The 25,939-nt window shown below is 38.0% G+C and overlaps 3 protein-coding genes across 4 annotated transcripts in view; 1 reads left to right on the forward strand and 2 right to left on the reverse strand.

The window, feature by feature from the left end:
- The window catches only part of LOC106935116 (coronin-2A-like), a 14,807-nt gene extending 11,217 nt beyond the window's left edge, over positions 1–3,590 (forward strand). The window contains exons 7-14 of the mRNA XM_015015429.1: positions 58–162; positions 419–515; positions 962–1,077; positions 1,147–1,237; positions 1,322–1,458; positions 1,984–2,151; positions 2,221–2,289; positions 3,134–3,590. Coding sequence (XP_014870915.1) covers positions 58–162; positions 419–515; positions 962–1,077; positions 1,147–1,237; positions 1,322–1,458; positions 1,984–2,151; positions 2,221–2,289; positions 3,134–3,196 — 846 coding nt within the window. The 3' untranslated portion in view covers positions 3,197–3,590. The remainder of the gene's footprint in view (positions 1–57; positions 163–418; positions 516–961; positions 1,078–1,146; positions 1,238–1,321; positions 1,459–1,983; positions 2,152–2,220; positions 2,290–3,133) is intronic.
- Positions 3,591–4,778: 1,188 nt separating this feature from the next.
- LOC106935115 (acidic leucine-rich nuclear phosphoprotein 32 family member B-like) lies at positions 4,779–12,573 on the reverse strand. 2 transcript variants are annotated; one of them, XM_015015428.1, is made up of 7 exons: positions 12,401–12,573; positions 9,340–9,489; positions 8,344–8,466; positions 6,518–6,695; positions 6,354–6,442; positions 6,206–6,281; positions 4,779–5,345 (listed from the first exon to the last, which is right to left on the reverse strand). In XM_015015428.1, exons 1-7 carry the CDS (start codon positions 12,452–12,454, stop codon positions 5,269–5,271), a joined length of 747 nt encoding a protein of 248 aa, XP_014870914.1. In that variant the 5' UTR covers positions 12,455–12,573; the 3' UTR covers positions 4,779–5,268. The 2 variants fall into 2 exon arrangements, with proteins under 2 accessions (XP_014870914.1, XP_014870912.1); XM_015015426.1 differs by having other exon boundaries at positions 6,354–6,445.
- A 1,473-nt stretch (positions 12,574–14,046) lies between these two features.
- Positions 14,047–25,939, reverse strand: part of LOC106935114 (endophilin-A1-like) — a 32,884-nt gene continuing 20,991 nt past the window's right edge. Inside the window, exons 2-9 of the mRNA XM_015015425.1 lie at positions 24,301–24,369; positions 23,494–23,566; positions 23,233–23,376; positions 22,535–22,668; positions 22,299–22,457; positions 21,220–21,323; positions 20,995–21,125; positions 14,047–20,328 (exon numbers count right to left, since the gene is read on the reverse strand). Of these exons, the coding sequence (XP_014870911.1) occupies positions 20,132–20,328; positions 20,995–21,125; positions 21,220–21,323; positions 22,299–22,457; positions 22,535–22,668; positions 23,233–23,376; positions 23,494–23,566; positions 24,301–24,369 (1,011 nt within the window). The 3' untranslated portion in view covers positions 14,047–20,131. The remainder of the gene's footprint in view (positions 20,329–20,994; positions 21,126–21,219; positions 21,324–22,298; positions 22,458–22,534; positions 22,669–23,232; positions 23,377–23,493; positions 23,567–24,300; positions 24,370–25,939) is intronic.

Consider the following 25,939-nt stretch of genomic DNA (forward strand, 5'->3'; position numbering starts at 1 on the left):
TTGAGTTTGACACATGTGGTTTAAACCTAAAACATCTTTTTGACCTTTTCTATGCAGGATGATTTATCGGAGCCTCTGTATGAAGAAGATCTGGACGGATCTGCAGGAGTTCTCTTCCCGTTCTACGACCCTGATACACAGATGCTCTACTTGGCTGGAAAGGTTTGAAAAATGCTAATTAAATCCAGAATAACTACTGGAACATGTCGGGTCTGAACACTAAAACGTTTTCCTAGTTCAGTAAAGTGTTATTTACCAATTGTTGGTTCAGTGTAATTCCTGTGATGTTTATAAGGTTTTTGGTCTAGATTGGCAATCAGTACTTCTGATTGGTTTCAGATAGTATTTGCCTCTAAATACTTTAGTATTAAAAACAGCAGCATTGATTTTTGGTATTAACGTTGTTGTTGTGTTTTAGGGCGACGGGAACATCAGATACTACGAGCTGAGCTCTGAGAAACCCTACATCAGCTTCCTGATGGAGTACAGGTCGCTGCTGCCACAGAAAGGCCTGGGTTGGTTTATCACACTCAACACAACTATTTAAATCACTTAAAATGGAGAAAACAAGTTCGGTTGGAGAAAGTGCTGAACATAGAGAAGCCTACGTAGATTTTGAATATAGTGAAAGTAAAAATTGGGGACAGACTAATTAGTTTGATCTCCTAAAAGGAGCCAGGATACAGAGATTGGGCAATACAAAACAAAAACAATGTCATATTGGATTATGAAACACTAAACAATGAGTAAATATTCAGGACTCTTGCTAACCAATTCAATGCTAACTTTGGTTTAGCTTTAGCTCTAAAACCATTTCAAGGGCCACAAATGGCCCCCGGGCCACCCTTTGGACACGTTCTGAAAAGTAGCGCTTGATGATGTTAAAGCAGTGATAGTTAACAATGGAAGAGCTCAGATTAAATCTGCTGGGAAACATTTCTGATTTCTGTTGTGATTTCAGGTGTGATGCCGAAACGCGGCCTGGATGTGAGAGCGTGTGAGATTTTCCGCTTTTATCGGCTGATTGCCGTCAAAGACCTGGTAGAGCCTCTGTCGATGGTCATACCGCGCAAACAGGTATTGATCATCCCGTTGTTTCGTTGTTATTGGTGACAGCAGCTGATGAGGCGAGGTTTTCTGTTCCAGTCTGAGGTTTTCCAGGAGGATTTGTATCCGATGACGGCTGGAAACCAGGCAGCTTTAACGGCTCAGGAGTGGCTGCTGGGCATCAACAGGGGTATTTAACCCTCACAAACATCCCAGTGGTTACAGACGGTCAGGGTCATATCCGCGGCTAGCAGGGCTCTCTTCTCCTCTTCAGGCCCGGTGCTGATGTCCTTGAGGCCGGAGGCTCATGTGGAAAATCCGTACGCTGAAATTCCTGCGGATAAAAACCAGTTGAAGCAGCTGAGCGCCGTCAGGTTCCAGACAAACACAAACCTGGACTTTATGGAAAAGGTGTGATACGTTTAGCCACAAGACACAGAGAGGTGTAGGACGGAGCATCAGGGCCATGCTGAGAAAAATACAGTGATGAGAATAAAGTTGAACAAGAGAATATGAGAATAAAATCATGATATTATGAGAACAAAGTTGTATGAGAATATTACAAGAAAAAGGTCATAGTATTACGAGAATAAAGTTATAGTATGTTTAGAATAAAATCAACATTATTTGGATAAAGTTGTAATATTATGAATTTATTCTCATAAAAAAAAAAAAACATCTTTATTGTCATCTATATTTNGTCGCCTTTTTGACCTGAATTCAAAGTCCAGTTAAACAGAAGCTGTAAAACAAGATGGCCGCCGTGGAGCGCCCACATCAACCTGAACTATGGAAACCAAAGGAAAAAAATCCAGATTGTCCAAAAATGTAATCTTTAAAAACCCAAAAATCTGATTAATCGATAAAAACAATTGAGATAACTTTAATTTCTGGTTGTGTAAACGTCTCCACTTGGTTTTGTTTTCTTGTTTTCAGGCTTTCCTGGAGGAGCAGCTGGCCTATCAGGACGCCAAATACCCCAGAGAGCTGAGCGACCTGTCGGGCTGGCAGCCGGATGAGACGGAGAGTCCGCTGTGGTCGTACCGCTGCACGCCTCACTGCCGCGAACCGGCCGAGAAACCGCCGCCGACAACCGAGAGCGAGGTCCGACAGAACCGCAGATTCATAATAAAGACTTTCCTTAAACTCAGAATGACAGACTCTCTGCTTCAGCTCCTGCAGGCATTTTACAAACAACAAGACGAGATCAGAGGCTTGAAGGAGGAGCTGCATCAGAAAGAGGTCGGCTCAAAAACAGAAAATGGTTTATAGTTTATAAACACGGATGAAAATGATGACGTTTCACTTTAAGTTTGTCTGCATTTTGTTTGACAGGTTAAGAAAATGTGATTTTTCTTGGTCAAAAATGTTTGAAGGCCAACTCATTGTATGAAAAAACTAAATAATTAAAAAGTAAAAAAAAATAAAAATAGCATTAACAGTAAATCTTACAAAATACAAGAAAGGCAAACTATGGTTTTTGTTACAGTTACCATAACATCAAGTCCTAGAAACTAATACTTTTACACAACTTTAGCTTACTAATTTTTTTTTAATTGCTAGTTTAACTAACTAACTTAAACTAGTATTAGCAGAACTTGATTAGCGTATGAATATATGTAAAACAATTTGTTTTGATTCCAAAAGTACAATTTTGTCCCACATGAACATTTGAATTAGACAGGATTAACTAAAAGCACTCAAATGATCATGAATAATTTTAATAATTTACTAACATGCTAACCAGGACTAAATATTTGTTCTAAAATGTCATTCCGAAACATGCTAACTTAGCGAGGTAAGCTAATGTTTTTGCATTAGCTTTTCTATTGCAGCAAACAGAAATTTGTTTCAGTGTTTACTGGTTGACATTAAATTTAGAGAAGTTATGTAAGGACAGAAATAGCAACTTTTGATTAATTTACCATTTAGTTGCATATTAAATAGTATCAGTTTGTTAATAATTGATCTTTGATCACAAGAAGCTATTTTTGTAGGTCCAGCAGCGATCTACACAAAGTTTAGGCCCTTTATAAAAAGGACAAACTTTGAGTGAATCGATTGACTGGTTGTTTCCATCCTGCAGGTGAGAATCGCTAAACTGGAGCTGGATTTAAAGAACCGGAGCAACCTGAGGGCCACCTTCTGATCACATTACTCACCCCAACAACATGGAAGTTGCTTCATTTTTGCTCCGGAAACAAAGAACTGTTTAATTTATCTACATAAAACAGTGGAAATAAAATTAAAACTTGATAATTAAATGAAATGAATAGGTAGAAAAGATCAGTATTTAATGTATGTTTGTACTAAATGTTAAAAACTGAGGACTCTTCACTCTGGAAGTTTTCTAATGCAACAAAGTCACATCTTGGTGACGAATCCTGAAAATTTCCAACATTTTCACAGCATTGTGCAAAGTACAAACTTATTTACAGTAAATATTAGAAACAATCTTTGGGTAAAGCTGAGCAACTATAAACATCATTCAGTGAAAGCTGAGGCTCATCTGAGAGAAATAAATTCATTTCGTGCTAAAAACGTTGATTTGTTGCCCCCTTGTGGACAAACGTCACAACTAGAAGTTGCAGAAAATTTATTCCGTAGCTTCTTATAATACATACAACACGAGGGTCATTTCATAGTAAAATAGATTCCCACCAAAAAATCTTCAATTCAAAAAATACCTTTTTGATCCCAAAGGGAAATTAAATGTAATTCATTAATTCAGATTGTTGTATTTTTCTAGAAAAAAGGAAATTTCTGAGTTTAAAAACTCAAAAATCTCAAATTTTAAGATTTTCACATGACAAATTTTTAACTTTTGAAACTCAGACCTTTTAGGTTTATTCTAGAATTTTTTTTAGATTAAGAAATTTGATAATTTCTGGGGGTAAATTCCTGTTTCAAACTGAAAATTTTCAGCTTTTGAAACTAAAATTCCCATTTTTCTAGAAAATTTGACTTTTTAGATTAAACTCAGAAATTTGACAAAAAGATATGAAAAGTTTTTTTCTTGCAAATCTTTAAACTCATGTAGTTTTTTTCTAGAAAATTTCTGAAATTTTTTGAAGAACTTAATTTTTTTCCTCTTTAGTGGAATAAACTATATTTTAGTAGACTGTCACTGTTAAACACAACTTTGGTGTAGAAATTTACCAATAAAAGTTTACCAGAAACATTTTTATTAGGAGTTTTTTGTCTAAACTGTGAATTCAGAATGAAGACATGAAGAGACACCAGGAGGAAAATGTTAAGATTTTATTTACAGAGTCCTTTTGTATGATTTCTCATTTTTAACTTACAGAAAGTAATAAAAAAAATAAAAAATAAAAAAACAAGCAAACAACCTCATGGCTTCGCTGCGACAGTGATGGATCTCTCTGGAAACGAACTCTGAGGCAGAAGGGGAGAGAAAGAGAGGAAGAAGAGAGAGAGGCAGCGTCCCGAGACAGCCATACAAAAGTAAACAAAACTTTCTCTGAAAAAATAGATTTTTTAAAAAGCTCTGCTGGCAGAAAAAAAGTAAAACAAAACACAGTTTGCCCTGAGCGCAGCTGGCTGCGGGGAACCGGGACGACAGATCGGGTCAAAGGTCAAAGGGGGAAAAAAAACAAGACTCAAACCTCAAAAATACAAAAACCTGCATCCACCGACCTGAACTTAATCATTTCACATCTTATTTTACATCATCACACAAACGGCTTCTGATGGAATCGACCAACGAAACGTTAATTCAACTGAGGCTTTATTTTATAACTGCAGATGTTTTGAAGAGGAAAATGTCAGATTTCATGTTTTCTGTGAAGATACTACGATCTTTGTGTTGCTATTGGTAAAATATAGTCGGACGTATTTGGAGAAAGAAACTAAAGTGGTAAAAATTAAATCTGGTCAATTTTCACCTTCAGCTCCTGAAAAAAGTGACGATTGTATAAATATGACAAAATAAAAATAAAAAAGGGAGGAAATCCCATATTTTAAGAGGAAAGAAAATGTTTATAAATGTCTTCTAACTTTTGAGTTTTTACATTTTATTCCTGAGTTTATAAGAAATCTACAAAAAAACGTAGGAAGAATCTGAGGAGCGGATTGTTGATAAAATTTAAACGTGAAGCTCGGAGGAGAAAGTTATTTTGGTTTTGGAGGATTAACGGATGGGATGCAGCCCAGTGGGAGTGGAAGCAGAGCTGGTGTTGGCTGATGGAAACAGTGGGAGGTTCACTCATCATCTTCATCATCTTCATCTTCCGGGTCTCTCTTCCTCTTCTGTCCCTTTACCGGAGACGAATCCTCGTCTGTGGATGGAAAAATTACCCGTTGAACTTAACTATATACTAATTAAAGGCATCTGCAGGTTTCAGAAAGTCAAATTTAAGACGTTTAAGACTTTTTCAATAAAGTTTGAATAAATTTTTTTTTTTAAATGCATAAAAGCTAGCTAGCTAGCAAGGACAGATTAGCAGCTATTAGCAAATGTTTGTGTGCAACTCAAACATTTGCCTGACAGAAAAGAACCACAAGAAAAACACACAACTACACATGAGATTAAATATTCCTGCCACAACAAAATTTAACACTGGTGACTAAAGCATATAAGGTCAAGTTATGGTTTTAAAATTAATTTAAGACTTTTTAAGGCCTTAATCACAGATACATGAATTTAAGACCTTTTTAATGCCAGTTTGAATAAAATTTAAGAAAAACTAAATATCGGAGATGATTGGGTGCAACTATGGGCTGGCAGCAGAAACTTTGCAGTTTGCACCCATAATAGATGCAAAAAAAAAAGAAAGTTCGCTAGCAAATGTACATTAGTAGCTAGTTAGCAACTGCCTCAAATTACAGAAAGCAATTTGCCTTCAAGGAAAAAGAAAAAAAAACAACAAAGAAGGTTAAATATTCCTGCCACAATAAAATGTAAGACCTGTGACCAAAGTACTTAAGGCTAACATTTTTGTAATGAATTTAAGACATTTTAAGGCCTTAAATATAAGAAACTCTGTCATTAATTGGACCAGCATGTATTATTTTAGAGGGTTGAATATTTCCAGATTTTTAAGGGGTTTGAAAAGTTTTTTTTAAGGCATATTAAAAAGAAAATCACGTTTTTAGCTTAGACTGGAGGTTAAACCAGAAGAAGAGCCCAGCTACTCACCATCATCTTCCTCGTCATCCTCGTCATCATCCTCGTCATCTTCCTCACTGTCCACCTCTCCGTTCACCCCACCGTCCTGCCAAAAACACCAGCATGTTAGTGTGATGACCAACGTGATGAAGATGTGGAGATGAAGCAGGAAGCTAACCTCATCATCACCGCTGTCGTCATCGTCCTCTTCCGCCACCACATCTTCATCATCGTCCTCTTCCTCCTCCCAGAACTCCTCCGACTCTCCTTCTAGGACAAAGAAGGCTCAGATTAACATCAAACACGGCGAACCGTTCGTTGGGCTCTGGCACCACTGCAGACCTTCATCATCGACGGCGTCGGCCTCGCCGTCCGAGTCGGACGCCTCGCAGTCGTCGGCGTCGTAGCCGTCCAGGTAGGTGAGCTGAGGCAGCAGCGAGAAGATGGAGTCCCGGTAGTCGCCCAGGTTGGTCACCTCGCAGTTGAACAGGTCCAAACTCTTCAGCTGAGGAAGTTTCTTCTGCAGCGGCCAAACAAAAAAAAAAAAACAACAACCGTTCAGCCGCCTGGACCGGAGCAGAACCAGGAACAGAACCGGTTCCCTCCGCTTCATAACTACTCACCAACTCTACCGTCAGAATAGAGCTAGCTCATAAATCAATCATCTCATTTTTGGCTTTTGAAAATTACATTTTTGGAGAATCTGAATTTTTTTTCACCAATTCCCTCCTTTGTTCCATCGTTTTGTCAGTACGACCAGGGCGGCCATCTTGTTTTAAATATAAGGGCCAGGCTAAGGCTGGACAATAAATGGAGAAATCAACGATAAAGCCCAGGAGGACAAATGAGGGACACAAAGTCTGGTTGGTTGTGAGAGTGAACGCTGTGGGACAAAATGGGTGTAAATAATACTGGCTTGTGAAAATCTGCCTTCAGAAAAATGCTTAGAAATAAACAGTAGCATGAAACGGTGCCAGTTAGCGCAGTCTGTTTTCATGCTGCCAAAGAGCTACCGTTGGAATATACACGCATAAAATCCAGCATAATTACCTTCACTTATTGATCTGGAAATGATTAGATGTTTAGCATTGCTTTAATTTAACTGAGTTGTGTTTATTTGACTTAGCCGTCAGTCATGCGTTGTTAGTACGGAGCCTGTGCCGTTTGTAAGGAGTCTTGAGCCGTCAGCCGTGAGCCGTCAGCCGTGAGTCGTTAGCAGTGAGTCGTTAGCACGGAGCCGTGAGTCGTTAGCACAGAGCCGTGAGTCGTTAGCAGGGAGTCATTAGCAGAGAGCCATGAGTCGTTAGCAGTGAGTCGTTAGCACAGAGCCGTGAGTCGTTAGCAGTGAGTCGTTAGCAGGGAGCCGTGAGTCGTTAGTAGGGAGTCGTTAGCACGGAGCCGTGTTGTTAGGACGGAGCCGTGAGTATTTAGCATGGAGCAGTGAGTCGTTAGCATGGCGCCATCAGTAAGTGTCGTTATAAAGGTAACCGGTTTTCAACCGGTTACCTTTGTGGTGCTGACTAACTTGGTAGTTTCCGTCCATCAGTTTCATTCATCTGGACGTGAGGTGGGCTGCACTCCAAGATCGATTTCTTGTGTTATTCCAGGCTCCTTTTTGGTTTTGGAAATGTAATAAATTGTATTCTGCCCTCTACACGTTCTGGGTAACGGCTGTCAGGATCGGTTATTACCCACCGACAACTTAGACCGTGATTATCTATTATTTTTCCTCAAAATCTCTCTGACCTCAGCGTGTTTTCTATGATAGATGCTGTCAATATTGTCGGAGTTCTGTACTTGGAATGCTGATTGGTCAGTTGCTGAAAAAACCCCTGGAATGATTGGGGGAGGATTGCTCTACGTCAGATATTTAAAACAAAAAACTAAACTGTCTTCATTCAGCTAATATTATGAATATATTCCCAGTAATTAAACAATTAAAAATAATTGCAGCCTGCCGCTAATACAAAGTACTTTCTGTCATTTGTAATTTATTTTCTTAGAAAAGAAAGCCAGACAACAACAAAAAAAGTCAGATTATATGTTTAAGTCGTTACTGCTTCAATATTCCAGTTTAAAGGTCGACTGTAAGCTAACCCAGCCAGCAGGCGTCGTGTCCGTCGTTAACCAACCAAATCGGAGGTGTTGGCGTCTCATTTCAGACCTACCAGCGGCTCCAGCGTGCTGATGTCTTTGAACTTGTTCCCGCTCAAGTTGAGGTGTGTCAGATTGACAAGCCGCTCTGCCAGAACCTCCAGACCGCCTGATATCCTGTTATCACTCAGCTCCAGCTACAGACACAGAGGGGGGTGAAATTAAAGCATTTAGTGGGATTTAAAGCGACTCTGCAGCAGTAAAATGTTCTCAACATCACAACAAATGTTGTGATGTTGAGAACATCACAACAGTTTTAAATGATCAACAGATCATTTAAAACTGCAGCGTGTAACTTTTATAAAAACATGTTTATGAGAACCGGTGAAAAACAAACCAACCAAAGCCAGAAGGAGGGGCTTAGTGCTGTCAATCAACCTTGTGTACTCGCCCTTAAATGTGCAGTTGGCAGAGAAACAACTAACCGTTACGGTTCGGCTCTCCTCACTCTTGTTTTCTAGTCCATAATTTGAGTTTTTTTCTCAAAAATATTTTAGATTAATCTCAGAATTTTTTTCTAGAAAATTTGTGACTTTTTAAACTAAAAATTTTAAGTTTTCTAGAATTTGTTTAGATTAACCTCAGAACTTTTTTTTATTAAATTTTTTTTTAAATGTTTCAAAAGTAAAAAAAAATTCAAAAATAGAAATTTAGAAGTTTTGAACTCAGAAATGTTCACGTTTTGTCTAGAAACCAGCTTTTCCTCTAGCAATTTTTTGACTTTTCAAACTTCAAAATTTGAGATTTTTTTTTAGATTTATGCCATCACTGATGATTCATTCTCTGCTAGCTGCAGCGTAACAGAGTAGGGGTGATTGACAGCACTAAGACCCGCCTCCTGGCTCTGATTGGTTGTTTCCCGTTAGCACTGAGTGAAGGTGGAGGAGCTCGTTTTTTTCCCACAGATCATCTGTCTTGTGTTACGACACAGTGACAGTTTCAGCATTTATAAGTTACACTCTGCAGAAACATCAGCTTATTGTTGCCAGAGGATTCTGAATAGATTTCACCTTTTTGAGCTTGTCCAGTTTGGGGATGTCCGCTACGCTGGTCAGTCCGACGTTGATCAGGCTGAGCAGTTCCAGGTTGGAGAACTCCTCTGTGATTCCTTCGATCTTTCCCTCACTGGAGCGGCAGTTGTCCAGGACCAGCTCCTGCACCTGAGGGGAGGGAAAAGTAAATGTAATATCAGGAAATATCAGCCATAACTGCGGTATCAATATCGGCATCGGCTCGAAAATGTCAAATCAGTGCATTCGAAATGTATCTATTTTGAATCATGGAATCACCAAATTAATAATCAATTTATTGTCCTAATGTACAGTAATAATCTCTATTATAACGTTTTTACTTTATAAGCTAAAGTTTTTAAAAATATTTTACGATTTGAGCCAACGTGCTTAAAGTGGCCACCAGAGGGCGCAACAGATGATCAGCCAGTTGCAGAAGCTTCCAGCTAATACTAGAGTATAAAATTATTGTAATATTTTAATGGAGGAACAAAAATTAACATATCTATAACAACAGTAGGATTCAAAATTCAACAAAAGATACAAGTGGCTTGAACTGAAAAGTACTTTCACTTCTATAGTATTCGGAGGATTTTATACATCAGATTATCTCATAAATTTATTGGTGGACATCAGGTGACTATTTAAATTATGTTTTTAAAAGCTACGTGTGTCCACTGTGATAAACACCAACACATGCAAAACACATATAATCTCTATGAAAAGAACAACATGCCTGCAATAATAACTAGAAAGCTATTCGATGTTTCCTCTTTTTATTGGTAGAAATCTTTAGCTTAGCTCAACCTGAGTTTTTAAGTGAATCCCAGCCATGCTCATGTCTGAATAATATAGTAATTAAAGCTCCTAAATGCTACAGAAACACCAGTAGACCTGTTGATGTCTTGTGTGTGTCCAGCCCACAACAAATTAGCAGCTAGACTGTGCTTCTTTGTGCATTTATTAGCATGTAAACAGTGATTTGATCACTCAGCAGGACTTTATTCTCAGGTGTGGAGGGATTTTATTTACATGTAAAGCTCTGCAACGCAACATAAATGCATTTTAATTCCAGGGTTTAAATTTGAAAAGGGGAACATCTCTTTTCAACGACTGTCTGATGCCTTGGTTACTGCCTCATACATCAACCTCTTACCCCCCAGACAGTGCACATTCCAGACACGCTAACTACTTGCTAATTAATGATTTACACATCTATTGTTGGCTCGCCTGTGGACCAAGCTACAGTTAGCTCTGCTGGATGAAAATTAGTCTGTAATGGTTGTAAAATATATTTCACTTCAATCTAAATGGAAAGCACCCCTCATCAATCTTAGACTGGAAAATAGCAGTTTTATAAATAAAAGGGACCAGTTAGCAGTTTTATAATTCCTGATCAGTTTTATAATTGAAAAGATTTCCTGATTAGTTTAATAAATGGAAAGGTTTCCTTATCAGTTTTATAAATGGAAAGGTTTCCTTATCAGTTTTATAAATGGAAAGGTTTCCTTATCAGTTTTATAATTGGAACGGGTCCTGACCAGTTTTATAATTGGAACGGGTCCTGACCAGTTTTATAATTGGAACGGGTCCTGACCAGGTCTTTATTGGAACCCAACCTCCTCTTCTGTTTGTAAACTCCCGACGCACGAGCGGCGTCACGTGGGTCTCATATCTGCTAACCGTCGCAATGCTTCTTTTTAACCTCCATAAACGCTAAAAAGAAAATCCCAATATTGTTCTTTTAAGTTTAATGTTGAACCTGAGAATTTTAACTAACATGAATAACACATCGGGCAGAGCGCAATGAATTACCGTTAGGCTACTTTAGCTTCAAGCTAGCATTAGCGCGCACTTAACGGCACGTTACAGCTATGGGCTCCGACTACCTTCTGACACAGCGTTGGTACAGGCAGCTATTAAAGGAAAAAAACGTAACAATACACACAAAGGGCACAAAGTTTAGTGTAGGCAAACTCAAAAATTAATATTTAAAACTTACCTTTCTATTTTAATTTTATTTAATGTACAAAGATTAACATTCAAAACTCATTTCCTGCCGAGTTTAAATTATAATACGTCGTAATATTCAAACAACACATAGTTATTGGTTTATAAACATATTTAATAACTTCCACGGATTAAAATATTAAAATGTAAAGCTACTTTAATAATTTGCTGTAAACATTTCTTTATATTAACGGAGTCAAATGCAGCTGCGTAGTAATGTAGTTCCAGATATTAGTCAGGCCCACGAAACAAACGCGGATGTGTGAGGCTGAAGTTGGTATCCGATTCAGAGCTACAGTAAAGGGGTATTTCACTAGTTCAAGATTTTGAATCATCATACATCGTTTATAATTGCAAAGTTTAAAGTTTGATTGGGTAATTTACACATTACAAATATTCTTAAAAACTTTTGTTTTATTTGTTGTCTTAAATTGATTTGTGAAATTAAAAAAATTACAACAGATACTTATAAATTTCACAAATAAATGTCTGTTTTTAAGAATGTATATTTAGTGTGTAACTATTCAGATCGGGCTAGACTGGCATAATTGTTGCAGTTTATACTACAATATTAAAGATAAAGAAATGGGTACTAAAACGCAAGTTTTAGTTTCACATTAAAACGAATGTTTCACAAATAACTAACTGTATTAAAAAATACTGTTCAGTTTAGAATAACAAAGTCTAGGTATTAGCAGTCTAAGGATTTTATAATTTGGTCCATAATTCAATAAAAATAGTCCAAACTCCTCAAAATTATCCCTTTACTAAAGTTCCAAAACGGACGCTAACTTCAGCGTCACCAGCACAAGTTTATACTCGCATTAGACAAACAGTAGCGTGAACAACAGGGAATAAATTTACCTCCAAAAATTTTAAATTTATCTGTTATTTTAGAATAACTTTGACTTGAAGACATAAATAAATAAGTTTGTAGTTTGGTGAAGCTGCGGATCCAGCTGCCATGTGCTCCACCACCTCTCCTCCTCCCCCTCCCGCTGCCGGTTGAATTCACACCGCAGTTAAATAGTTAAAAACCCGGGACTCTCACCTCCGCTGGAGACCGGTGCCTCAACTCTAAAGAAACCCTCTTCTTCATGTCCATTTTTCTCTACTTCTGACTCTCTGCGATGCAAAACACTCGTTTCTACACGATCCTCTCTTCAGCATCAACACGCGGAAACAGAGTGAAGTTAGCTACCGCTAGCACAAAGAACTTCCAGCGAAGACCACAACAATAAAAGTCTGAGGCGGTACAGTAGAGGCGCTGACCATTAACTTTACTTATTTTACATTCTAACTCATAATTGAAATATATATCAGTTTGTTCCATATATAAGCAAAATAAAAGCCTCGTATTTATGGAATAATCTCCAAAGTATGTTTAGCGTTTTACATTTATTTTGAAAAGGCAAACATAGTTTCCGGAAGTGCGCTGCTTTCATATCATAAAGCGATACAGAAACACAACGTTTACGTAGCGTGTGTGAAAGTGGGTCAAGGCGTTGTTGCTTTCAAGTACCAACAGAAATTTGGCTATTTTAAACGACAAACAGCAAAATGAACACGTGTAACTCGAGTTAAATGACTTCCTAAACTAGTTGGTGGGATGTTTTAGAAAATTACAGCACAAATATTGCTTCAAGCCGTCAGTTAAAAAAAAGAAGTTTCATTTTTTTCCCCCCATTCTTTTCGCAACAGATTCAGAGCTTCTCTTGAAGCACCTGAACATATCACATATAGAAAAACGGAGGGAAACGGCAACATGAAGGAAACATTGATTTCTAGCGTCTCTAGTGGATGTGTGTATATTAAAATCAATCAGGAATTCATTTTACAGTGAAAATATTCACACATTTTACAAAAAAACTCTGCAATTTTTAGATTAATCTAAGACATTTTCCAGTAAAAAAAGAGGAGAAAACATGGCAGTTTGAGTTTGAAAAGTTGCAATAAAAAAAAAAAAAGTTTTTTGTCTTTTCTTGAAAAATTCAGTGATATTTTGACGGAAATGTATTCCTTCTTCTACAATGACCCTAACATGCCGTCATATTTTACCCATTCTGGTCTCTATTAACTCGCCGTTTTATTCGTTTGCATTATTCACCCTAAAAAGCAAAATCAACCCTGATCTAACATTTTTGAAGTTCAGATGCTTTTGCTAGTTGTTCTGGAAAACAAGCATTAAAAAACGCATCAATCTTTACACTATAACAAACACTTTTTTCTCTTTAATTCAGATTTTGAATGTGGACTCTGTATATAAAATAAACGTTAGACACATTATACACAGCTTTTTATTGTGGTTTTAGTTCTTTATTGTCATATCACTGTAGATCATCTTCACAACAAGCAGTTATACATACAGTGGTCTTAGAGTATATCACTGTCCAATACGAGGAGAGCAACAGTTAGAATCACAGCTATGGTTTCTTTCTCCACCCCACCCACAGACCCTGAAAATAACCACCTCCTCCTCTCCGCTACACCACAAACCCAAGTGATTACAACCATCAAAATAATGTCACAGGTGCCTGACGAATAAACAGGACTCTGGAATAAATAAATCAATAAATAACCAAATGAATATGTACAATACTTAAATAAATAGTAATGAGTTGTGTATATATATTTACATACACACAAGTAGCTCACCAGAGAATGGCAGGTTCCACAGGCATAGAGCTGGTTTTTTTTATATCTCATTTTTAATACAGCCACAAGGCGTACAGCTTCATTATGTAACACAGCCACAGGTCAGACCAAGGCCAAATTATTATGCCTCAGAAATCATAGTGCAAACATTTCCAGAAAGCAGGGCAGGTTCACAGGTTGAGCAACATCAGTTTAGATCCAATATGGCCGCCACACGCATGACATGTGGTGACAGATTGAACTGTCCAACTGCATTTATGACTGTTGAAAATTTGCTAAAACACACACATAAAACTGTATTTATTTTCAAAACAGTCATAGATAAATGTAGAGAGCCTGTTGCTGTTGGTTGGCATTGCTAGCGTTCAGTCTGCTCACTGAAGACAACGATTAGAGACTGAGTTTTACTGGAAACCAGTTAAACTGGGACAGATGTTATTCTCAGACTGAGCCCCAAAAGTACTTTACAACATACTTTTACAAAATTCCAAGTAATTTTTACAACATCTGTAAGATTTTCCAATATTTTGCCATTTTTGTGAAATCCCAAATGGGTTTTGGAAGATTCTGACATTTTTGTTTCATAAGATCCCAAAAAAGGGTCGCAAGATTTCTCAAAGGTTCTCAGAGATTCCATACATGTTCAGAGATCCTGACTTGTTTTTTTCTTTTTTTTTGGAAGATCCCATAAAAGTTTGGCGGGTTCCTGAAAAAGATGAGGGTTCAAGAGGCAGATAAGGGAAAGACTCTCCATTGTTTCAAAAAACAATATCGTACACACAGGATCAGTTTCATATATGTTTTCAACCAGTTGAACCCAAACAAATCTGCCCAGAGCGTTGTATTAAGCATGCCAAACCCATAGGGGGCAGTGTAACGCTAAGCTAAAACCTGTCAGCTGATCAGATCGTCTCAAAACAATCCCAACTTCCTGTTAGGAATTAAACACGGCGCCAGGAGGTTCATTTGTGTGGACAGACTTATGGGTTGAACTACGTTTAAATAGTGTATTAGAATATAAAGTTATTAAAATAAGACGATGTCGATTGGGAATTGTGTAAAATGAGGTTTGTGGATAAATTGGTGTATTATTTGTTGCAAAGACAAATACAGAGTTCTCCCAAATCTCCACTTGGGCCTGAGTTTTATAATCATTTAAGTGATATTAAACAGTTTTTGTTTGGAAAAAAGGCAAAAACACATCAAAATGTATTTGTTTGACCAGATATTGACCTACATGTGGTCTAGGCCTGAGACAAGACAAAGAAATCATAAGTTTGAGTTTCATTTAAGCATTTGTCAATGTAGACAAACTGCAACAACACTCGGGCAGTGACTAGGCCAACACAGCTGTCCACTACTAAACACTAATTGCATTAATCCTTCTCAAGTTTTGCTTGATCTAATGAAACTTTTGTGGGATTTCATCACTCCTCTTGATCTTGCAAATCTTTGTCTGTTGTCACAAGGAAACTCAGAGGGGTTTGCAAAACCTTTCTGGGATCTTGCACTAACAAGTCAGGATCTTGCTAAAGCACATTTTTCTTTTTCTTCTTTGGCTCTTTCGGGGCTCACAGTTCCTGTCTTTGAAGTAAATGGAACGCTGCACTAATTTTCGTCATGATGATGCAAGTAAATTACAGGAGAAAAATGGCTTTTTTGGTGCCATCGAAGCAGAAAAAGGGCAACTCCATTGGATAAAGTCTTTTGATGCCCCCACAAAAACTAACAGAAGAAAGCAGATGACCAAGTCTCAATTTAAACTCAAACTGAAAAAGCATTGCATTTTAATATCAATGCTCAGCTTTTTTCCTTTCTTAAATAGTTTGAAGATCATCCCAGATGAGTGTTTTTGCTAGCTTCCAACCGATGAAAGGCTGAGATGAAACCAGGTTTGGTTTAAGTGCTACGTTTTATCCTTCAGTCCACACTACGCTGAAAACTAAGCAGAGGCAAGTAAAGTCGCCGAGGTCTGACACTCACTTATGTGAATAGCGAACATGGAGAATAACACTGTACAACAAGTCCCTCATTGAGGTTAGAATACATGTCGCCATAGAGGGCAAATCGGCAAGGACGAAAAACAGAAACAGACAAAAGCAGGGCCGAATTAAATTAAGACATTTAACAGAAAATAAAAATGTCATAAAGCACTTTGTAGTTTAAATAGGAATGCTTAGACCTAAGTGGGCTAAAAGCTGTAAAATAACAACCCACAGAGCAATTATATAGCAATTTCCAAAATAGGCTAATTGCTCACAAAGAAAGCTGGTGAGACAGACGTCTCACTATTTGTATTTTTACTAATTTTGTGTTTGGACAGCCATCCTTGACAGCACACATTAAGCGCTTCGGTTGCATGCAACTCACAAACTTTCCACAGACAGAATCTGAAAATCAGATTTGTAAACACAGAAGTTCACACAATGAAAAAAAGCTAAAAAAATAAATAATATAAAATAAAAAAGAAAAACACTGAACATACATTGTGCTCCAAACCTCCATCTTCTACAACAACCTGCAACAGTTAAGGATTAGCTAGAATGTGGCAGAGAAAGTTCATTTTGGTGTCGCACATTGGAATGTCAGCTAGAGATCGCTAGCTAGCATGCAAGTTAGCTAGCCAACAGATAGACTGTTAGAGCTAGAGATAACTAGCTAGCACGCAAGCTAACTAGCCAATAGATAGACTGTTAGCTAGGGACCGCTAGCTAACATGCAAGCTAGCTAGCTAACAGATAGACTTAACTAGAGATTGCTAGTGAGCTAGCACGCTAGCTAGCCAATCGATAGATAGATAGATAGATAGATAGATAGATAGATAGATAGATAGATAGATAGATAGATAGATAGATAGATAGATAGATAGATAGAGTTCTTATTGAAATGTTACATTTTATTGTTGCATCATAATTTATTGCCATGGTGTTTATTGTTTGACAGTAGATCGCTGTGGTTAGCTTGACACTACAGTTTTATAATATTATCATTCATGTCTAAAATACTCTATTTTATGTTTCTACAGCTTCAAAGTTCACTATTCTCCAGCCAAAATAGTGTATGACATGTTAAATCCTTTCATCACTGGCTTAATGTCATTTGATAAAGCATTAATGAGGTATAGTTGCTTCTGTCAATTAACCACAAAGCTGAAGAACAACGAAGACAAAAATCTGTAGTCTGTGTTGTAATTATTAAAACAGCTGGAAATTTAGAGAGAAATAATACTTGCGATATTTTTCAACTGAATTTAGATGGATAGTATATGAAGGATACTCACTTGTCTGTTTTAAAACTCAATACAAAAGTCAATACAAAAGTCATCGACAGTATGATCTTTTACTTGTATCGAAATCCTTACTAATGGAAATAAGTCCATGTACTTTAAAATGTTACCACAGACGTTAGATTACCTATTTAAAATAATTTCACTAGTAAGACGTGACAAAAGCGAGCAGTGCTTATAAATGAAGCATGTCCTTCTGACAATCTAATCCAAAAGACTTAGTTTACTTTGCTGAATGAGGTATTCAGTATCTAGCCAGCGAATACTGATGAGTTCTCTGCTCAACACTGATTCATTAAAGCACAAATATATACGATGCTAACGGTTGTGTGTGATTAGCCACTCTTTACCCAGTTAGCATTAGCTTTGCTAGCACAGATTCCTGCTGATATCGTTTGTTAAATGCAATTATTACCAGGAGAGCAGAGTTTTAATTTAGAATTAATGCTTAATATTGGAATTAAAAAACGTTTTAATGTAAATTTGGAGCCATTTATAAAGAGCACTACGGTACAAGAGGAAGCCACAAGTACAACATTTAGCACTCCGCTTATATTTTTTGCTAGCAAAACTCCTAGAAATGTAAAAATGCCTTTTCAGTTTTGCAAAATCAAAACATTGAAACAGCTATGCCTCATCAGTATGTGAATTTCAACTGGCTTCTGGAACACATACTAATCTTAAACCTCTAGATGTTTAAAAACATGTAGCTAGCATAAAGTCAGAAACCGAACATTTCAGATGTTTCACTAAAATATTTACGTGAACTAAAGGTTTTTTTTATTGATGTATTTTTTATTACTACCAGTATAGCTTAAGTGCTTGATAAACTACTGCATTATTGAAGAGCCATATACAACAGTTACCAACTTAATCTCTTTCATGAGGTTGTAACAAACACCTTTAAACCCAATTAAAAAGAGCGCCACTGCTGCAGGAACTAAAACGAGCAGCTGTGGTTCCAGTCCCACTGTCCTGTCTAATTATACATCATCTAGAACAAGAATGGACGATATTTACCACCAACAATGAAACTGGTTTTATGAACAAACCCAAACTATATTTTTTATCTTTTCTGTTGAAAATTCTAGAACCAGAACAAAATTCTCGGAGCACCATTGAGGTTCTAGGATTTTCCCCATCCAGCTGGAAACCTGGAGGGAGTTTTAATGTTTATGTGGACTCAAAAATAACCTTCTGAAGTTCTGTACCACTGAAGACCTGCATGAATAATGTTCAGGTCAGTTAAAGAATAATTTATTGATCCCAAAGGGAAATTAAATATGCTACAATGTGAAAACATAATAAGTTCGGTTGTTGCATTAAAACAGAATTTGGTGATGCAACATCTTGCAAATAGTTATAACTGTAAAGTTTAACCCAAATAACGTTAGGAAATAAAAAACTGGTAATAGTTGCTATAGTAAAGGAACTGGTCAGTGTATCAAACTATATATAAAAATAAGATTTAATTATGTATTAGTGAAGAAATTGTGTTTTTGTCAAGTTCATGTTTTAGGCCAGAATTGGTCATTGACAGTTTTTAGAGTTCACTTGTTCAAATAAATCTCATTAATGCAGAAATCAAAGTCTGACTCCTTCAAGTGGCATTTTTTATATGATAAAGATGATCAGAAATGGCCTTTTTGTCTCCCTAAGAAGCTACAAATTTTAATAAATTCATTTTACGTTAAAATCTGACTGATGGCAAACCGGTTGTTGGTGAAATGACTGAAAACTGTAACTGCTGCAGGCGACAAGCTTTCTGTAAACTATTTTGTTTCCTACTTCAACAGTTATGTGTCGTTTTGGGGAGGCAGTGATCTACATCCGAACTGAATGCAAAGTCCTGAACGTTAAACGTTTCTGTGAGTCAGTCTCGCATGCAAAGGCAGGGAACTAGACAAATCCGCAAGCAGCTCCATCTTTAAAACCAACAGATGTGACTCTAAGAGGACAGAAAACAAAACTTCTCTTTAGCTCAGTGCAAATCTTTCTACAAATGGTTACCAGTTCATTTTAGCCGCTGTAGAACACGGCAACCTCAAGGTTTTCCTCTCTTTCACCGATCCAACATGGCTGCTGTCTCCTAAAACTCTGCTAAAGTCTCCATCCAAGACAGATAAACTCAAGACAGATAAACTCAAAACAAGGGATTAAACCTGGTATTCACCCTGAAACTGGGTCTAATCTCCTAAACCGTTGATGTGGCTGGTCCATGCATCCAACCACTGAACTGAAAATCTACCCCGACTCAGAAAGGCAGAAATGACAACAGCTGTAGCTCTACAGGCTACAGAGCCATGCTAAAAGGCAGTGCTAGTAAGACGGAGAGAACAAAAATGAAAACTTGTAGAAAAGCAGAAGAAGTCAAAGCAAAGGGATGAGGAAAAGCCGTCAGGTTGGTAACCGATGAGCAGGAATTTGTGCTGGCTTCGTCATAACGGAGTACGGACAGGTTGAAACACACATTCAGACATGCACGTACATAATACACTGAGCCTTGTTCGCAAGTCTCCAAAGCCTCGTTGGTGTCCATTGCTGCCAGGCTAAGCACCATGCTTCAACAGACCAACATCTCTCCGTCTTCTCGTCTCTTTCAGTCCTCCGTCGCTGCGCCGCTTACCCTACAGTCTCCTCCTCATCGTCTCTTTTTGAAAGTCCTGTGTTGTCCAGCGCCTCTCTCGTTTCGGTCCGTTGTAGTGAAAGCAGAATTGCACAGAAGCACAGAAGAAGAAGAAGAAGTAGAAGGAGGGCGTGATTTGTCGTTTCTGCAAATACAGGCTGTTTCACGGGTGTCCGGATTGGTCAAGAGGGAAGGACCGGGCGGCCGGCTGGACACTAGTGGGGCAGCGGCACCAGGATATCCACGTAGTTGATGGGGAAGAAGCCCGACTGGCCGTTGATCATGCCCTCGTACCAGTTCTCGTCAATCTGATTGGTCAGAGTGATGATGTCGCCCTCCTTGAAGCCCAACTCGCCCTCGTTCTCTGGCTCAAAGTCGTAGAGCGCTCGACAGCAGGGCTGGTCCATCGGCGCTGAGAGACGACGACAAAACACAGGCTGATCACTGGACCAGTCAAAGTCACCTCCACCAATCAGAAATACAGAGGAACACCATAATATTATAAATAAAAACATTATTACCAGAGGTCAGCAGAGTAACAGAAATTATACAAAAGTGAGAGAAGAAATGCTTCACAATAAAATTAGTCAAACAAAAGTCAAAAGAGTGCAGTACAGTGTAGTAAAAATATTCCTAAAAATAACTCAAGTAAATGTAATTGAGCAAATATAAAAAGATAAATCTGACATTTTTCTACAGTCTGAATACAGATGACAGTGTAACTATAATTAGTAAAGTCTCTGATCACATTGATTCTTGTTCAATAGACAGAATTATGAGGCGGTGGGATGGATCTGCCACCTGCTGGCAGAAACTGGCAACTGCACCATATTTTCTTAAAATTGAAAGCTACAAAACAGCCAATTGGCAGAAAATGTGCCACTTTTATTGAGGTTATTTTAACTAAATCAATAAACATTTACAGATTCTCCATGTTAAAAGGCAAAAAGATGGCAGATTTTTCTTTATGTGCTTCATTTCTAACCCTTGTTCCAGTTTTACGGTTAATTTCCATCCACAGGTTTGAATTTAAGCCTCAGTGTGACTTTATTTTTCCGGTTGGACGCAGGGTGGGTACCTGGTGATTTCCCCGGGGATTTGGCCGAGTGGATCCCCCCGTTGTGGCTCTCGCTGGGGGGCAGGAGCTCCAGAGTCATCTTGGGTTTGGGAGTGTACTCCTTCCTGGGTTTACTGGACACCTCTTTTATCCTGGGAACAGGGAAACGCAAACGTTTCAGTGAAAGCGCGCTGGTCTGCCTTCACCGGCTTATTTCTGTGCCGAGGTGGGAGGACGGATCGATACCTGTCCTCCATCTTGCTGGAGAGCTGCTGGAGGATTTCTGAGGAGCGGCTGTGGTACTCCAACTGGGCCTGGACCAGCGCTGCCAGCTGGCTCACCTGCTCTATCTGGAGCGCGCACACACACACACACACACACACACACACACACACACACACACAGGATGTTATGGTTCTGCCGCTTCATGCTGGGCCTGAATCTGGTTCTGCTCTGCAGGCCTGAGTCTTTTTCCTGCTGCTCTGATAAACAGAGACGTGGCTGAAAATGTGGGACTGACAGAAGAAGAAACTGTTTACAAATAAAAAATATTCAAATTTATGATGAAGTTTCTGTTTTTAGAGGATTTTTTAAAATGAGAGCCACAGTTTGTTGTTCTGATGTATGAACTATATGAATGTATTTTTAATTGAACATGTGAAAAGTTTCCTGTGACTTTGAAACAGTTTTTACTGCCTCATTTGAGTTAATAGCTTTTTAATGTGAAAAAGCTAATTTTGTGCAAAAATAAAAAAACTGTTTAAAATCTGTTTCTCCATGATACCAATTAAAATGACCAGAAATTATTACGCTGCAGGAGGAAGAAAAAAAAAGAAAATAAAGATCCATTTAAAACAGAAAACTAGAAAATTACATAAACAGAAAATATGAATAAAATGTAATCCCTAAAGAATAATAAAAAAATAAAGGAATATATATAAAAAGTGCTAAAAAATGTTTTAAAATAAATGAGTTACAAATTAAAATATAAAATCAAAAGTGTGAAAGTAAAATAGATAAAATACAAATATACTAAAAAAATAAAGTAGCTAGGAGATAAATAATATAAAATGTCATAAAATTAATGAAGATTTAAAAGATGAAACAAAAATTATTAAAAAATAAAATACTAAATATAAATTTTTTTTATTTATACCATAAAATATGTATGAAAGGAAGATGAAAAACCTAAGAAGTCATAAAATATTAAAGTGAGTGCAGATAATCTAAAAACAGTGAAAATAAGTGGAATTTAAACAGTTTAAAGCTGTTTGTATTTTTTCTGAATCGTCTCCTAGCAACAGCAGGGCGGCCATGCTGCTTACGTCGCTCTCCAGCAGGTTGAACATGCTCTGCTCGGCGATCTCTTTGCTCTCGTCGAACTTCTCCAGCGCCTGCTTGATCTCGTCGTCCTGGACTTTCCCCTGGCGTTTCTTCTTGTAGTCGAAGTCCAGACGCCGGCCCTCCATTTTCTTCAGATGATGCTGCAGCGATCAGACACAAGGCGTTAGCCGGAACCGGTTCTGGTTGCCGTTCGGCGGCTCCTCGTCCATCGGCCCACCTGGATTTCCTTCAGGTCTTTGTCGTGGAGGTTCTGCAGCGGGTCGATGAAGTTCTGCTTGACCTCCATGTCCAGGGCGTCCTTCACCTCGCCGAGCTCCTTCATGGCCTCGCCGGCGTCGATCAGCGCCAGGCCTGGACCAACACAACAGAACCGTCAAGTCAAAAGAGGGCAGAGTTTCATAGTAACTAGTTACATTTTGTTACTTTGTTATGAAGTATTTCTACTCTTACGTTAGTAAAATTTCTGGATTTTCTGCCCACTGAGTGAAAACAAACGTGTCATTTTCATTCTGGAAACAGATCATTTTTCAGACACCAACAAACTTTAATTCATTACAAAAACAGCCGAGTGTTTATTGAAGTGCTTCGTCTCCTTTTAGAAGCAGTAAAAACACAAATGGAGGAATAAAAACGTGCAGAATCTGCACTTCTAATCAATTAATTAACATTAGACGGGTATTTATTAACGATCTGTCCGTTTTGATATTTAGTAAATTTCCCAGAAGTCTGGTGGTTCTTTGGAGCAGAACTTTGTAAACTTAAGGCATAAAGCCAGAAAGTTTTCGTCTCCTCTGAACAAGATGGATTAGTTCAGTTTAAATAAAACACCTCAATGCCTTAAACCTGCTGAGTTTCCAGAGTTTTTCTCCCCAGTAATGAAGGAAATCCCAGTTCAGGGAACAGATTCCTGCTTACCAAAGCAGGACTCTTCTCCCAGATCCCGCCCGAACTTCAGCATGGCGTCTCCCAGGATGGACTCGGCCTGCGGGTAGCCGGGCCCCTTCTCCTGGCCGCGGATCTTCGACATGGTGTTGATCATACTCAGCTTGGCTCTGGATGCTGCCAGGAAGCACAGGCTCTGACCGTCAGCCATGTTTTCATACAGCAGAGAGAGAGAGAGTGTGTGTGTGTGTGTGTGTGTGTGTGCGTGTGTGTGTGTGTGTGTGTGAACCACACCTGGGTTGGGCTGCAGGTACTCTGTGGTTTTGGTCATGATGTCCAGCACCGCTCTGCTGGTGATGTCCACCTTCTGCAGGAGACAAAGAGGAACAAACGAGTAAATTCAGAACCAATTATTACAAAAATAAATTATTTTTATCAGTAAAAACATAAAATAAACCGACTTAATTTTGGTGGATTATAAACCAGGGTGTCCAAGTTGTGGCCTGTGGGCCTTTAGTGGTCCTTAGAATAACTTTGTGTGGCCGCCAGTAAGAAAAAAAGTTTATACGTTTTTTAAGAAAAGGTTTATACTGTAAAAAAACAACAAAAAAAAAACAATTACTGGCCTTAATATAAACCTGAAGATTTGAATTTAACTGAGCATTTTTAATTTTTAGTATTTATTCTGCTTCTAGCAAAGAACCATTTTTATTTATTTTCTTCATTTTGAAAATAAACTCTTTATATTACACAATAACGTCAAAATAAAACAATATTACCAGAATAAAGTCATATCTTACTAGAATGAAGAAATTTTATGAGAAATCCTCCATTAAAAATAAGTTAAAAAGTAAAATGAGGAATGTTGATACTTTGGTATCGGTTTTACAAATCAGGACATTTAAAGATATTTAATATTTTAGCACATTAGAATTAAATTAGGACTTTTAAACGCAAAAAACAGTTCATTTAAAGAAAGAATCATGTCAGTTTTTGACTTTATCAAAGCTTTTTGATCATTAAATCAGAATCAGAAGATTCTTGATTCAGAACTTTATAGATACTTTTAAACGGTTTATTGGACGTTTATTGATAAATGACCTTTTCCATTTCCTTGAAGTCATCGTCCAGCTTGGTTCCTTCTGCTCCTCCGACTTTCTCGCTGACTTTCTGTGAAGACGGACGAAGAGAAACAGGAAAGACGGAAAGAGAGCGAGTTAATATTCTCGTCCACATTTTACAGCCAACAACAGGCTGATCTGAGAGCTAATGGACGGAAAACAGAGGAGAGGAGCTGCTGCTGCCCAGGAGGAAGATGGAAAAATGAGCCGATGCGTCTGATTATTTATGCAGGAAACATAAAAACATAAAAACTTTTGATCTGATGAACATCAGACCAAGTACAGCTGTGATTATTACAGCTGTATTTGACATATAGAGTTAATATCCTGAATTCTCCTCAGTACCGACTCCAAATGTAACATCTTTAATTACTTCAAGACATCTTCTTTTATCTCCATTTGTTAATTTAATAGTGATAAAAAGAGCAATTAACCCTCCTTAACTTAAGGCCAAGTGACTCATTACTTTGAGTTTTATCTACTTTTCTGGCTTCGTTTCTAAGAAAATCCATTTAAATCCGAATCCTTCAGTGTTTAAACGCCTCAGTGAGCAGCAGCAGCGTCTCTGCTTTCATCATTTCTGCTGTTGGATAGATGAATTTATTCCAGATTTGAAGGTTTTCTAAACAGACATCTATATTAGAATCTCACCTGCAGTAGATAACCTTCCAATAGATCAAGTATCAGTTAATCAGACTGTCAGTGTTGGAGTCTGATAAAACGTGATTTAAACCGTCTTATAAAACTGCTATAATTTGCGCATACATCATTTTCTAACCTTGAAACTGCGGCCACATTATTTTAGTTGTTTACATAGAAAGCTGAAGGTTACAGTCTGCAGAAATAACCTTCAGTGTCACATCCATATTGGTAAACAGCAAACAGCCAACGAGGTCAGAATAACAACCTGATGGAAAATAAAGGCAGAGCAGAAATGTTACGAAACCAAACGGTTAGCTTAGCCAGTTAGCACAATAGTTGACCTGAATGCAAAGTCCAAATGAATACAAGCTGTAAAACAAAATGGTGAACGCTGGTCAGACTGGTTCGTTTGTAGGAAGTTTAGTTTGTTTGGGGAGATGTGAACAAAAACTGAACCCACAAACCTCCGTCTCAGTTCGGTTGAAGTGGAGACCGCGCCAAAAGCAGAAAGTGGACTACAGCGCACGGCATTCTGGGTAAATACAACCAAAATAAATGCAACAGTCTAGCGCTAGCGAGAGAAATGGCATTTGATTTTTTGCCACAGATAAAAAAAAATGAATCTAACAGCTGAGAAAATCTACGGAGCCCCTAAGGGGACATGGAGAAAAAAAAAAGGAAAGAAATCTCGACTTATTATCGCGAGATCCCGACTTATTATCGCGAGATCCCGACTTATTATCTCGAGATCCCGACTTATTATCTCGAGATCCCGAGAAACTAAGTCAAGATCTCGAGATCCCGACTTATTATCTCGAGATCTCGAGATCCCGACTTATTTTCTCGGGATCTCGAGATAATAAGTCGGGATCTCGAGATCTTGACTTAGTTTCTCGGGATCTCGAGATAATAAGTCGGGATCTCGAGATCTTGACTTAGTTTCTCGGGATCTCGAGATAATAAGTCGGGATCTCGAG

This window comes from Poecilia latipinna, unplaced genomic scaffold, assembly GCF_001443285.1.
Source record: "Poecilia latipinna isolate Pla-1442-1.1 unplaced genomic scaffold, P_latipinna-1.0 Scaffold1911, whole genome shotgun sequence".
Classification (NCBI taxonomy): Eukaryota; Metazoa; Chordata; class Actinopteri; order Cyprinodontiformes; family Poeciliidae; genus Poecilia; species Poecilia latipinna.